The following is a 14,695-nucleotide window of genomic DNA, read 5'->3' on the forward strand; positions in this document are numbered from 1 at the left end:
CATGCAAAGCTGTTCATGTACGAAACTGTTAATAAATCTTCATCCACTATATGAACAGTTAACACAAAATTAAAATTTCTTGAGAAATAAATCTAAGACTACATTAATTGGCTGGACTCAAAAAGAGCAAGAGGTTTTTCTAGGCCTTTACTTGATTTTTACTCCTGTAACTAAAAATGCTTAGATCCTCAGAGGCACAGGTGAAGCCAGAAGTCGAGTCAGATGTTGGACTCCTATAGTATCTCCAACCAGTGTTAATGGACAGGTAATGCAAATTCAGTGGAACATGTTATGGATCTAAACCTTCTTGTCTGATATTTAAGTAAATAACATCTTTTTCACTCCTGTCAAAGTCAGAAGTCCCAAATGCTGCTCAAATGGACAAATGTCAAAAATAGTACTGGGTCAAATATACTTATATGGAAGGGGATTTCTCTGGTCCCCTGTGGCAACAGTAACTGTTTACTCCACTGTACACAGTCTCGGGGAGTTCCTAACATACTGTACTGGTGTCTGATATCAGGGACTCCTCCATTTTCAGCAGAGAGGTGGAAATTAATCTCTGCGCTCAAATAGGGCTATTTCACACAATGTTGGAATGCAGCGATACAGTCAGTAGAATACATTTTTTTCCAGATTTTTGTTGCAATATGTCACTTTTAAATTTATGTTTTAAATAAAAGCATGATAGAGCATGCTTTTATTTGCTTTATATTGTATGCATGTGATGTGTTTAATGTATAGACTTGTAGCAAAATCTCTTCATTACCTTCATGAAACTTTAGCTGTGTGTGTATACAAATGTGTGAAATAAATTATATAAAATATTAAAGCCCTATTATCTAATATGGTTAAATATATATAGGTCTTATAAACCAAATAGGTGCTTGCAACTACAGAATCACAGAATTAGTACTATAAAACCATTTCCTTGATTTTTTTTTAAAGCAGTAGTAAGGATCATTAATTATACATATACAGTTATGTGTATATATCTCATTTCTCTTTATGTATATTTAAATTTACATTTTAATTATTGTGATTGTAGATAGGCTGCATAATTATATTAGTGAGCACTGTTTAGAGCTATGGAAGCAAATAAAGATCCTAAAATATCAGCTGGGTAAAAAGCACTTTGTGACTCCTCATTAAGTAAATGTGTTTGTTTTTCATTTACTATAAGGTGGTTTTCTAAAGTGTAAATTAGTATTTATTTTATTTTTCATTTATCAACTACATAATAGAGCCCACTTTGCAAACTCCGACGCATTGATATGAGATTATTTGGTACCCATTTAGGAACAACACTAGTTAAAGATGAGAGCAAAGGAAAGAGAGAAATCTTATTATGGGAGAAAAAGGAAAAAGGAAGAGAGAGGCTTTCAAAAGCATTCAAAGAACAATCACCTACCAGTTCCACTCGTCCGAAACCTCCGACTCCAAGGGTGTCAATGATGTTGAAATCAGACAGCTTCAGGTTGGCGAAGAAAGCAGCTTCAGCTTCATATCTGGATTTTTTGATGCGAAAAAATGGAAATTTCTTAGAGGTGCAAACACGAGTACCACGTACAACTGCACTGGAATGACATGACTGTGGAACAGGGTTTACCTGCTTAAATTCCATCTTGCTTTTAGAGTCTGTGTTTCCTCACACTCATAGTTTTTTGGTCCCAGTTGTGCCGAAAAACATAGCTTTGTACTTGTTTTTCAAAGGAGAAAAATACAAAGTACCCACTGCATGCCAGTCATGTGACTGATAAATCCAGTTAGCAAATCAAAGTTACATCTTGGTATTTTTCTACGCGTCTTCTTGTGAGCACGGATTGTTTGAGTTGTTCTTTTCTGGTTTTGTTTTGGAGTTTTGGGTTTTGCTTGGTTTTGTTTTTGCCGTTCAGATTTTGGATGGCAGTTTCTCATTAGTTTTCCTTATCCACAGGCTGGCAGTGGCTTCTATAAATATTTGCTAAAAGCAGCAAGATCATTGAGGTCTCTGAAGTGAGATCACAGCCAGGTTTTATGAAAACAGATCCGAAAAGCTGAGGACTGATAGGCAAATATCTGAAATGGATGTTTTGGAAGCGTATTCACATTCCTAAAAAGTGTCTTCCCTTCATTTGTGTTTACCCACTGACTCTCAGCTAGTAATCCCAGTGTCTTTAGGTTTGCAAGTTTCTTATATAAGTGGTGTGGGAAAGTGTGGCCTGGGATCCGAAAGTCTAACTATGCACACATGCAAATCTGACACATGCAAGTGGCCAAAATAAGCTTCCCACCATGAGACAAGTGAATATGAGATGCTTAAAATATCTCCTTGTTAAAGGCCCTACTATTTTTAGAAAGGGCAGGAAGGCACAAAGATGAAGATGATCCTCCCACTCACTAAAGTCAGGTCAGGGAGTAATTCAGCTGTCTCAAAAATAAAGTATTGGAATTGCTATGTGTAACCCATGACCTTTGGCCAGGTGGTACCTGATTCAGTATTACGCTATAGACAGACATGATGAACACGCTGGAGATAATGACATTAACACAGCTTGTTTATATGAATTATCTGATAGAATCATCCGCAGCCATGTCTGGAGTTACGCCGTATAGCTTGTTAGTTACTCTATTATAACCAAACACAAATTTAGATTCTTCACTTGGGAGAAATGTGAAACAGCTTTCTAAGGGAACTTTTAAAATTTTCCGGTTTACAACCACAGTTCTAGTTTTGAAACAAGTCAATTCTTGACAGATTCATGAGAAGGTAAAAACAACACTGTTTTTCATTACTGGAAGATTATGTGACATTAACTTCCTCTAATAAACCTTTATAAACAAAACTACTGGTCAATCCTAATGGTATTTGCAGATTTCTCTCAATAACTACACAATCAAGAGATCAACATAGTAATTTGGGAGACGGTTTACTAGAATGGAACATGGACAGCAAATGTGCATTTCTCACATTCCAACTGCATCACTACTTTTGGAAAATTAAAACTCCATCCCATTTAAAGGGCCAGTGGCAGAGTTCATTCCAACAGGTGCTTTAAAAGGACATCTGTTGGGATTAGAACCCATGACAGTTTATACACAATCAAGCATTTGTGGATGGTCTAGAAAATCAAATTATTAATGATAATATATAGTCTTACATATCTTGACTTTGTTTATATTCACTATCTGATTATTGATCGTATTTTAACCAATGGGATGAATCTAGGAAACCTCCTGTTGAATAGTAGACATTTTCTCTGCAGCCATTAAAACCCCCTTAAGTAAAAATAAAATAAAATAAAATCCCCTTAAATACATACTGCCCTCTACACTGGAAGCACCAGTTACACCTAAATAAAATTTTCATATGTCTTAATGAAAAGAGCTTGCTAACATTGTAATCATACTTCCCTAATCTTTGCTAATTACTTTGCCAATATGACTAGCTGAATTCTTAAAATACTACTTATTTGGGTGATTTTATCCTGAGGTTGGTGAGATACCATTTGAAGGGGCTTTGGGCAATTGTGATCCCCTATGCTGTGCCTGTTTGCCTCAGGTCCTGATTCTTGGGGGAGTCAAACAATACGACAACATGGGCAGAGCCGTTTCTCTCTTCCAACCAAAGAGATGGTATCAGTTGTTGAATGTTTTATATGCATTTATTTATTTTTCTCATTTAAATTCTCTTTAGGGGCAAGAGTCACATCTTCATCACAAAGGCTCTGTACACTTTTCCTTTCAGCATTCATTTTTTTTTTTTTTAATGTGGAAATCACCACTTGAAGGAACCTTTGTAAAAAAGCTGAATTATGGACCATTTAGCTTTGCCAGGTACTTAACCACTTTTGATCATAACTTGGAGGGATATTTTCATTTTCTTTTACTTCATAATTAACTAGATAATTTGAATCTGTCAATTACATTCTATATTCATTAGAGTTAATAAATTTTGAACAGGAAGGAGACTTAATAAACTGGTTAAGTAAGTGGCCATTGTTATTAAACAAACTCCTTTTGCCTGAATGAGGTAAATGTGGAACCCAAGTTCCTAACTTACTATTGTTGGGTAGGTCCAAGGTCCAAGGAATCAGGCCAGGCTTCATACAATTCTAAAAGGCATCTATGCAACAGTTTTTACAAAAGGGATTGTTGCCAAGTGCTAAGGAAAATACATCAGTAAGAAACATAGTAACTGTTGTTTGTTTGCTTAAAATCTAGCAAGGAGCATAAAGTATATTTTCTAATGATCCTTAACTTAGTTTGAGATACTGATTTGTTATCATTTTGTTTATATATTTATTTATTTACCATGGGGTGAAAAGTATGGCTCCTCTTCCCAGAAAAGTGCGAATATTGACCCTTTCTGCATATAGCATCAGAGAGCTTACAAACTTACAAAAAATACTGATAACACAAAAATAGTTACACAACAAAAGGATAAGTACATTTGGTGCCCGAGACAGAGATAACATGTTGTTTCTCAAACATGCCTGACCATGAGATTCTGCCTGGGCTATGGTTATCAGAATCCACAGACAACTGCTAATGCATACAGAGTGCTCTTTAACGCGGGGAACACTGAACTTATTCTTTTAAGAACTACTGAAGAGGAAGAAAGTTGCCTAGAATTTCACCACCTCTTTTTAGTTCTGCCTGTACACCAAAGGAGGTTCCAAAAGCAATGAAAACGTAACCTTGCCGGTGTGAAGATGACGACACCAAGCCATACATACACAGAGTAGTAACAGAAAAGCAGCGCTGGGATAGTTTCCACCTCTCTCTAAAACTCGTGCCTCTATAGTATTATATTCACTTTCTTTAGGAAATCAATAATAACCATTAGGTTTTTATTTTTTTCTACCTCTTCCAATATTACCAATTTTCACAAAACCAGGGAGTAAGAATCAAGTGTCCTATATTATTTATCACAGTTGTTTTTCCATTATTACCATCATCCATGAATCAATTCTGCTATCCTTTCTAAACAACAGAATCGGGTTCCATACCTTATGACTGATCATCACTATGAGGAAGTGAATGTCTCTCCTCACCTATATATTAGAAACCAAAGATAATTCAACCCAGTCCAAAATGTATGGAGTTAAAAATTTTATCTTTGCTTTGGTAGTATAATAACAAATCACTCAGCATTATTTTATAAGGCAGACAATATTACGTGCATTTTTAACATAAGGGCCAAGGATCCAAAGGAATATCAGTTCCAGATGGGTTACAAAAGCCAGTAATTAAGAGCCAATTGAACAAAAGGCTAATGTGGTCCTGTTTTCTTTAGCCCTGCTCATTTACAATCCAAATTAACCTCAGAATTCTACTCTAGAGGTCTCCAAGGAAATCCAAATAAGTTATTAGCACCTCCCAACCCACATGTAAATGAGATATCAAGGCTTTGCCTGGGCCCATCTGCTCTGGGGTATATTTCCAGTTTGGTCAGTTCTTGGGGAAATCTACAAAAGTAAAATGTTTCAGTAAACACCTATGGACTCTCATCTATGACTAAGTTTCTTATTCTATTGCTGTAACAGGTTAGATGAGATTCAATTAGACAATGTCTACTCCAGATTTTAAAATAATACAAGGAAGCATCATAGTATTCAGATAAAAGCTCATGACTTGTGGTCCTGGCTTTTGTCAATGACTTTGTACTTCTAAGCACCGCCTTCTTCAATGTTCTGGCCTTTGGAGCAACATACACTTAAGTAAATGAGTATAGATGGTTTAAGTCATACTCCTAGTTTACTTAAATGTTCACATGAATGCCTGGAAATTCTTTTTCACTTTTTGTTATCAAAGAGAACTGCAATCAATAAATAAACATCTAGAGCAGTGGTTCCCAACCTTCCTAGCACTGAGGACTGGTCTCGTGGAAGACAATTTTTTCCATGGATGGTGGTTGATGGGGGCGGGAGATTGTGGAATGGGTTTATAGCCGGCCACCAGATGCAGCTTCATTGTCACTTGCCACTCACTGGTAGGGTTTTGATATGAGTCTGCAAACAACTGATTTATTATTATCTCTGTGCAGTCAAACCTCTCTCTGCTAACAATAACCTGTGTTTGTAGCCACTCCCTAGTGCTGCAAGCCTCACTGCCTCAGCTCCACCTCAGATCATCAGGCATTAGATTCTCATAAAGAGCACACAACTTAGGTCCCTCACATGCGCAATTCACAGTAGGGATCATGCTCCTGTGAGAATTTAATGCCACTGCTGATCTAAAAGGAGGCAGAGCTCAGGCAGTAATGTGAGCAATGGGAGCAGCTGTAAATACAGATGAAGCTTCGCTTGCTCACCCATTGCTCACCTCCTGCTGTGTGGCCTGGTTCCTAACAAGCCATGGACAGGTACTGGTCCATGGCCTGGGGATTGGGGGCCCCTGATCTAGGTAAATAGTTAAGGGGGAGGTGATTAAAACTCACATCTGAAACTAATAAATATTGTGTGTCAACTGTAATTGAAAAAATTTTTTAAATCTAAAAAGTGGGTAAGGACTTTAAGAAAGGGAGCCTTAAACACAAAATATATGGGCTATGATACATGCAAGATAGAAGGCTGGCCATCTATTGAATAAGAACTTAGTGTGGGACACAGGATTTTATGCAATAACAATTCCAGATCTAATAGAGTTTGGTGCATTGAGTAATTTGTAGGTCCGGTAAAGTAAATATAAAATTCAGTAAGAAAAGTAACTACAGAGAGAGAAAGTAGCATTGGGAATTGGACCAATAATACTTATTTCCATAGTTAGCAAAGGTGTGATTTAGGCTTGAACTACAGGGACTATTGCCTTATTATGCTACTTTAACTTTGTGTGTGTGTGTGTGTATGTGTGTGTGTGTGTGAGAGAGAGAGAGAGAGAAAGAGAGAGAAAGAGAGAGAGAGAGAAAAAATAGTAAGTACATGTCCTATTGCCCTGATTCTCAAATGTTGGAATTAATTAAACTTAATCACTAAGAAAAACAATGGATAGTCCTTCTGAAATATATAATTAAGTTATCAATCTTCTTTTATTAATTTAATTGCTTTATTAAAAGTGTCATTGATACCTAAACTTTAAAATTGGAATCTTTTAACTTCACTGGAAAACAGAATGAATATTTTATAATTTAAGGTTTGTATAAAGAATGATCTCCTATTGAAAGAATGATGATTTAACAAAAGTACCTATTACTATAAGGTTTAAAACAATTCCTTTTTATGTAAGTGACCCTATTCCTATGTAAAGCATATAGGTAAAATCACTAGTATAGTCCCTATTTTTAGTAGTGGTAAACTTGAGGAAATAAATTTTCAAAGTAACTTAATGAATATAAAGTATTTCATTATGCCAATTTTCTCCAGAAAATTTAACCATTCCTAGGGGAATTTGAGATAACATTAGTTTGCAACCTCTGTTTCCAAAACTTGGGTTTTCAGAAACACAGACTTTTTCTTGAGTACTCTAGTCATGAAATAGTTCTGCTTATTTTTCAAATACATTCCCTTGAGGAGATACAGCCAACAGAAATACACAGGAAAACTGCATTTCTCATATCTGCTGTATAATAGGAATGATAGTAATGCAAACATTCTGCATTTAGAAAACACCTTTCTTCAAGGACTCAAATTTCTCTCATTTAATTTATTCTCCCTGATTCTCTGTGAATATGGAATGACAAATATTTTTACTTCCATTTTGCAGCTGGGTAGACCGATTGCTAATAAGTGGTTAGTTTCAGTAATTAAACACCAGAAGAGTTAGGACTGGAAACCTTGGGCATGTTTCACATTGTAGTATACTTACATGTATTGCAAAATACTCATATTTCTTTTAAAAGAAGATAGTAGAGAATCACAAAACTTTAGAGGTTCTTATGTCTCAATGTGTTAAGATACTAACATAGTTCAAAATCCAGGTTAAAACCATTGGGAGCTAATTTAATTTCAACCTTTACATTTAAAAATAAATAAATAAATACTTGCAGATACTAAGTGATTTAGCCAGTCATAAAAATCTTAGGCATAAGGGTCTGGTGATTTTGGCTTGTGCTGTCTTTTACTATCTGATTTTATCTTTGCAACTTTTAATACTATGCCAATATTTGGGGGGGGGGGAGGCAAATGTAAAAGTTATGAAATACGTTTGAGAAATGCACTATATTTTATTACACATCTCAGTCAAGAATGTGACTCCTGTAGCTAAGTACTCTTGCCTGTGATGTGGCACATGCATGTGTGTGCTCTAGGTAAATAAAAGGCCTCAAGTAAAAGTACATGGTACATAGATAAACTGGAATACTTCTTAGCCATAGAAAAGCTGAAATGCTGCCATTTGCCACAGCATGATGGACCTTGAGAATATCATGCTAAGCAAAATAAGTCAGATGGAAAAGAACAAGAACCATATGATTTCATTCATATGTGGGATATAAAGCAGAAAGCAACAAATGAACGACAAAAAAAATACAAACTCATAGACACTGACAATAACATGAAGGTTACTAGAGGGAAAGGGGGTGGGGGAGGATGAAAAGAGTAAAGGGGGTCAAATATACGGTAACAGAGAGACGAGCCTTCAGGTAGTGAGCACGCAATGCAGTAACACAGAAGATGTATTCTAAAATTGTACACTTGAAACTTATATAATGTGGTTAATCGATATCACCCCAATAAATTTAGTAACAGAAGAAAGTGGGCAATTTTATGCTTCCCCCAAAAGTACACTGATGCTCAAAACAAATTTTTTAAAAAATTCAAACATCAGAGCTGCATTTTTAGAAGATGAGTGAGCATATGCTACTGTTATCTTAAAAATGTATTGTCCAATATGCCTTTTTAGTTATTTAGTTTTTAAGTAGTTTCCACATAGTTTGAGATAAACTCTTTCTTTTTCTAAAATAAAGGCTTAACCAAATACATATTGCCATGAAAATACAATTGGCAAGAAAGGAATTAAAGATTGTTTTCTTTACTGGTGCTTGTTGCATTAACAGAATCATCGGCCCATACTAGAAAGTTTACTTATGAAATTATGCAATTATTATTTTTCATTCAGATACTACAGATAATGGCAAATATGGATACGGACAAAAATAAAAACATGCAAGTATCCAACCATATTTATGTCAGAATAGGTATTTCCATTATATCAATAAATGGCCATCAGAGGCTAGTGGTCTGAGCGAGTCTCCCTGATCTCAGCGCAAAATAATCTCCTCCTTCTTCCTCCCCCACATCTCAGTATCTCAGTCTGCGTCTTTCGTTTCTGTTGGTAGACTAGGGTGGTCTAGACTGGCACAGCCCAACTTCCCGGGACCGGAAAGGTGAGGTTGGAAGGGCAAACAGGTTGCTGAGAATGACTCCTCCTCTGACTTCACTGCTGCTATGCTGCAGGCCTGTGGGGAGCCTCCCTCTGTCTCATCTTTTGTCTCGTGCCACTCCAGAGAAAACATTATTACACAGAGCTCTCGTTCCATTTCCATCAGGACAATGTGTGCCATGGCCAGCATTTCTAAAGGGATGGGCAAAGGCAGCCTAAGTTTTCCCCTCAAATATAAAAATCTCTTTTCTGCCCAAAGACCAAGAAATCTTTTCCATTTTATAGGTCATTTTTTATATGGGTGTCCCTATATTGAAAGAAAGAAAGGAAAGTTTTATTTTAATTAAACCTTAAATTTAGTTTAATTGTAACCTTAATTAAGTGATCAGTTAGAAGCTTGAACAGAAGGATCTGGCGGGACTCAAATGAACACTAGCGGTCAACTTTTATTTTTAGTCTCAAGACCTCTACTATGTATTCCCATTGTATGTTTTCCTTTCTCTCTGAAGGATCTGCATGAAGTTCCCCAAGGCTTAGGTCATAGTGTGCCAGAGAATGAAAAGACAGTAAAAAACAGTGTGCAACAGGAAGAAAATGAGAAAACTATAAGCCACCCTCTCAGGACAATGGGAATATAAAAAAGAAAGTAGTCAGGGAGTTGGCCCAGAACCAACTTAAGCAAGACATTCACTTTTCTGTCAAATGAAGGATTTGTACTAGACCTGTCTATACGTTTGCAGCTGAATCATTCTAGGGTTCCCAATGTCCTGAGAGATCCACGCTTTGCAGAAAGCCCTGGTACCCACAGTTTATCTTTTCCCTTCTTTGTGGTCCTCTTCCCCATGCTGTCCTCCAGTACTAGGCTTCTAAAACTCTTATTTCGGGGCATATACCAGAGATTATCATTTATGAGGGTTCTGCTCACAGCTTCTGGTATACAAAGGAAGTAGGCAGGAGACCCCAATTCACTGCCCCAGATAGCAGTTGGGGAAAATACATCTCATCCCAAACAGAACTGTAAATGCATCTAATCGCAGATTGTAACAGACCAGAGGTTCCCGCTTATCCAGGATCCATATCAGAATTATGGGGTGAGTGAAAAACAGACCTGATAAAAAACCTCAGTTTTGAGACCAGGCATTGGTATTTTAAGATAAGATTCATAGGTAAGTCTATATAGCTATAAATTACCAACCTTAATGATCATATGTAAGTTTTAAAGAACGATTAGTGTTAGTTTGATATGTATGTGACCAACACCAATTCACAGTGTACAAGTATCACAGAAAAATGTGTTCCAAGCTTGAAACAATTATTCTCAAATGATCTTTAAGAATTCAAACTTGAAATGGGGAGAGCCTGTATATCTTTTTCTTAGCAGACAAAATATAAAGCAGAAAAGACGAAATTGAAGCAAAAATGTGGCCATCAGAAGTTATATAGCCACAGTGATAGTGCATTTATCAAATTAACTGGGTCTTGGAGAAAATGCCATACATGTGTTATCAAGTCATTGCCATCTGGATATAAAATCGGCACTGTGTTCTGTTGAAGCCCAGGGAGCTGAACAACAAAGTATTCTAGAAGGTTTGGGTTTGATGTTTTAAGCTGATGTCCATATTTCATTTGCATCTCCAGAATTTTTACCTAATGTCTCTTTTCTGTTCCAGGATCCCATTCTGACAGCCATATTACATGCAGTTGCCATGTCTTCTCCGATTCCCTTTGGCTGTGATAGGTTCCCAGACTTTCCTTGTTCATGATGACCCAGGCAGATCTGAGGAATACTGGTCAGGTATTTTACAGACTATCCCTCAGTTGGGGTTTATCTGATGTTTTTCTCATAATTTGCTTAGGGTTATGATTTTGGGGTGAGGACGATAACAGAAAAGTGCCATGTTCTGTGCTATCATATCAAGGATACTATGGCTATGACTCATCTTTGACAATGTAAACCTTGATCATCTGGCTGAGAGAGGAATTCTATAGTTTTTAACACAACAGATACTTATAGAAACCCACAAATATAAAATAAGCCATATTAAAATATGGTTTTAGCAATCTCACTATGAGCCCAGGGGAGATGACTATTATTTAGAAGTCCAGGGTTGGGTATTGATTTGTAAGCAGATCATTAAGCTGGCTTCAGGTTTAATATGTAGTGTGGAGTGCTGAAATAATATGAATTGCTGACAATCTATAGAGTAGATTCTTGGAAAATGTTTTGTGTTACTTTCATCTGTTTGATTAAATATGCTAATTTCATTATTTCAAAAAACAAATAAAATGTGTCCTTTTCCATACTTTTTACCTTAGAACATGTCCCTCTCAAGATCAGATAACTTTAGAAAGGCGTTACTCATTTCTGCACTGCTAAGATTTTTGCACAGTAATTATAAAGGGGCACAATAATCCCCAAGGGTCACAATAAAACACACTCCTTAGGATTTTCACAGATAATTACAATCGTAGAAGCTGGTGTCCTCCCATACATTTTTGCACAAACCACTGGAGTGGTGAGGTAATTGTGATGAGGAAACAACTCAGTATCCTCAAATTGTGGCTTCTTTTTTTCCTACAAGGGTACAAAATTATTACAATAATTGTCTTCCTTAGTGCATGCGTCACTTGTCCTGGAAGTGTAGAATTAATTTGTAATCAAATTTCACTGTAGCTTTGCCATTGGTTTAAATAAATATAGCTATAATCCTTAAACTGAACTTCAGTTCTGGGTTAGCACGTATTGGTAATTCTTTTGTGCTTTTAATAGTGGTTTTAAAAAAGAATTCCTCACTAACAAATACAAATGTAACAGAAATAAATTAATTCTGTTACAATACTAAGTGAATTCTTCCAATAGTAAGTTGCAAGTACTCTTTTCTGTATACATAAAATAAAAGTGAGGCATTTGATTTATTTTACCACTTCATAAAGATCTTAGCTCTACATGTGTGTCTTATTGAATAGCATTAAATCATTTTCTTCTTTTTATGATTAGCAAATAATAAAGTTAAATGGAAATTGGAAATGGCATTCTGACCTATTGTGGTTACTCTTTATATACCACATAACAGCTACAGAATATTTTTTTCCATATTTCTTTGCCTTTTCCTCACAGGCTTCCCATAGATAGAGTTGACCTTTTGGCTACATTCTATTTTCAATTCTCTTTTTGTGACCTTCTTTTTCTCATCCAAGTTATTAAATTTTTTTCTCAGGAGTTAACGACTACTAAATTTGCATGGCTTTGGTGGGTTTAATTCAGCTTTAAAAGGCCTTTTGACAATAGAACAAGCTCTATTTGGGATGAGAACATCACCGTGACTTGTTGCTTCTCTTTCCCAGGTATAACGATGTGGTTGTTGAATGTCCACTTAATGTTTTCAGAGGACAGTACCTGATTGGATTCATAGTCTGATTTACTCACTGGTCACTTTGCAGACATAACTGAAATATAGATAAAAGATAGAAAACCTTTCTTCTGCCCCTTCAAGGCAGAAAATTGCTGAACTGGAGGTGGGAGCCTCAAAAACGTGTACTGGATCTCGGCCTGTGTGTGCAGGTGTCCAGTGGAATAAATAAGCTAAAAGGAAATTGGGGGACTCCAAGTGTGGGGCTGCAGGGGAGGGTGGTCCCTCCTTCACGGTGGAAAGTTGAAGGAGTCCTATAGTTTCATTTTTCCAGTACTTGTGGTATTTGACCAGGCACAGAAAAAAATGGATAGAGCATAAACCTCAAAGTGAATAAAGAAAATATAGAAAATATATAACATATGAGGCAAACAATTTAAAATTGAGGAAATCTATGTTTTAGCAGAAATTATTTATACTAAGCTATAAAGAATATTTCAGTAGAAATGAAATTACACTATGGTAATATTTACACAAAGATACTGCTTAAGAAATCAAATGTAAAATAGATGATTGATGGATTAGATAGACAGGAAGGAAGGGAGGGAGGAAAGGAGGGAGGGAGGGAAAGAAGAAGGAAGGAAGGAAGAAGAAAGAGAGAGAAAGAAAGAGGAAGGAAGGAAGGAAGGAAGGGACGGAGGGAGGAAGGGAGGAAGGGAGGAAGGAAGGGAGGAAGTCTGTGGAGTTTTCACTTTGAAAAAACAGATACATTGATATTCTTGCACTATATCCACTGCTATGTTGATAACTGTTTAAGAAACAAGATTCTTGCAGGCATTTCTTGCCAACATCTGGGGAATCAAAGCACCAACTTGGGCCACAAGATGACTCTGATGCAACTGAATTATTTGATTTGCACGGTTCCTTTTCTCAGTTTCTAAATTGTGTTCCAGCCCATACATGAGCTTGGAAGAGACTCAAATCTCTTTCTTGTAAGAGGCAAGATATGAAATAGTTTTATAAACATGATTGTTAATTTCTAGGGTGTACTTGTTAATTGAAAAGCAAAGTTTTTTGTTTTTTTTTAATGAACAGCAATAAAAATTGCACTGTATTGCAGTTTTAGGTTTCAGGCTGCTAACATTACACTTGCAGGTCTCACCATGTTTGTCTAGAAAATGTTTATAAAAGGGAAATAGAAATCTATTATGATCTGTCTATTCTTAAATACAAAAGTTTAGAGTATCGCTCAACAATTTGTTTAGAAAGAGCCTTTCTTAGGTGACATAACAAATAAGACGTGTTATTTAACAAAACAGTAGATTAAGAATCTGCTGACAGGCAAAAAAAAAATCAGCCATTAGTTAAAGTTTTAGGGAAAGTAAGCTGGGCAGAATATGTTCTGATGCAAGATCCTTGAATCATATTGGTAAGTATGACTATTTCTTTAATAGTAACAACCCAATTATCTAGCACCACCAAAGTACAGGGTGTTCCATGAAGCAGCACACCATCCAGGTTATTTAAACTTATCCCTTCTAATTACCATATAGAGTTCTCTTGCCCCATTAAAAAATAGCAGTTAGGGAATCAATATTTCTAGAGTGGATTATCTTCTTCCAAACCATTTAAAGCATAATGTCTTGAACATGGTAGATCTTTCAGAGGCTGACCCAAGATTATCATTTTAAAAAATCAATTTACTGTGTTGTTACCTCTACTTCAGTTCACCCCAATAAAACCTGTACAGTATAATATTTGCTATTAGTTGCTTAGTTTTTAAGTATTCCCTTGATAGAGTCATGGAGTCTGTCTGTCTTACCTCCCATTTCTGACCCCGATACACTTATTTTCTGTGATCTATAAAGCCAGGAAGCCAAATTTGTTAGCATCGTGCTTATACATATATCCATACAAGCAATGTGTACCTAAGAAGGCAATAATATAAAATGATTAAAATATAATCCTGGAGCCAATCTGCTTTGGACAAATCCCAGCTCCATTAGTCATTAGCTACGTGAGTTTGAACAAGTTGCGGGATCCCT

General features: G+C 36.2%; 1 protein-coding gene across 5 annotated transcripts in view; it reads right to left on the reverse strand.

Annotated features, from left to right (window-relative positions):
• PRKG1 (protein kinase cGMP-dependent 1) overlaps window positions 1–14,695 on the reverse strand; it is a 1,177,478-nt gene that overhangs the window by 47,203 nt on the left and 1,115,580 nt on the right. For 4 of the 5 annotated variants that reach the window (XM_054572784.1, XM_054572783.1, XM_054572786.1 and 1 more), the window contains one exon: window positions 1,412–1,508. In XM_054572784.1, the coding sequence (XP_054428759.1) occupies window positions 1,412–1,508 (97 nt within the window). Of the gene's footprint in view, window positions 1–1,411; window positions 1,509–1,609; window positions 1,705–14,695 lie in introns of those variants that run through there. The other variant, XM_054572787.1, reaches the window with a different exon arrangement.

This window comes from Pteronotus mesoamericanus, unplaced genomic scaffold, assembly GCF_021234165.1.
Source record: "Pteronotus mesoamericanus isolate MK-2021 breed Mesoamerican mustached bat unplaced genomic scaffold, CSHL_Meso_final contig_24, whole genome shotgun sequence".
Classification (NCBI taxonomy): domain Eukaryota; kingdom Metazoa; phylum Chordata; class Mammalia; order Chiroptera; family Mormoopidae; genus Pteronotus; species Pteronotus mesoamericanus.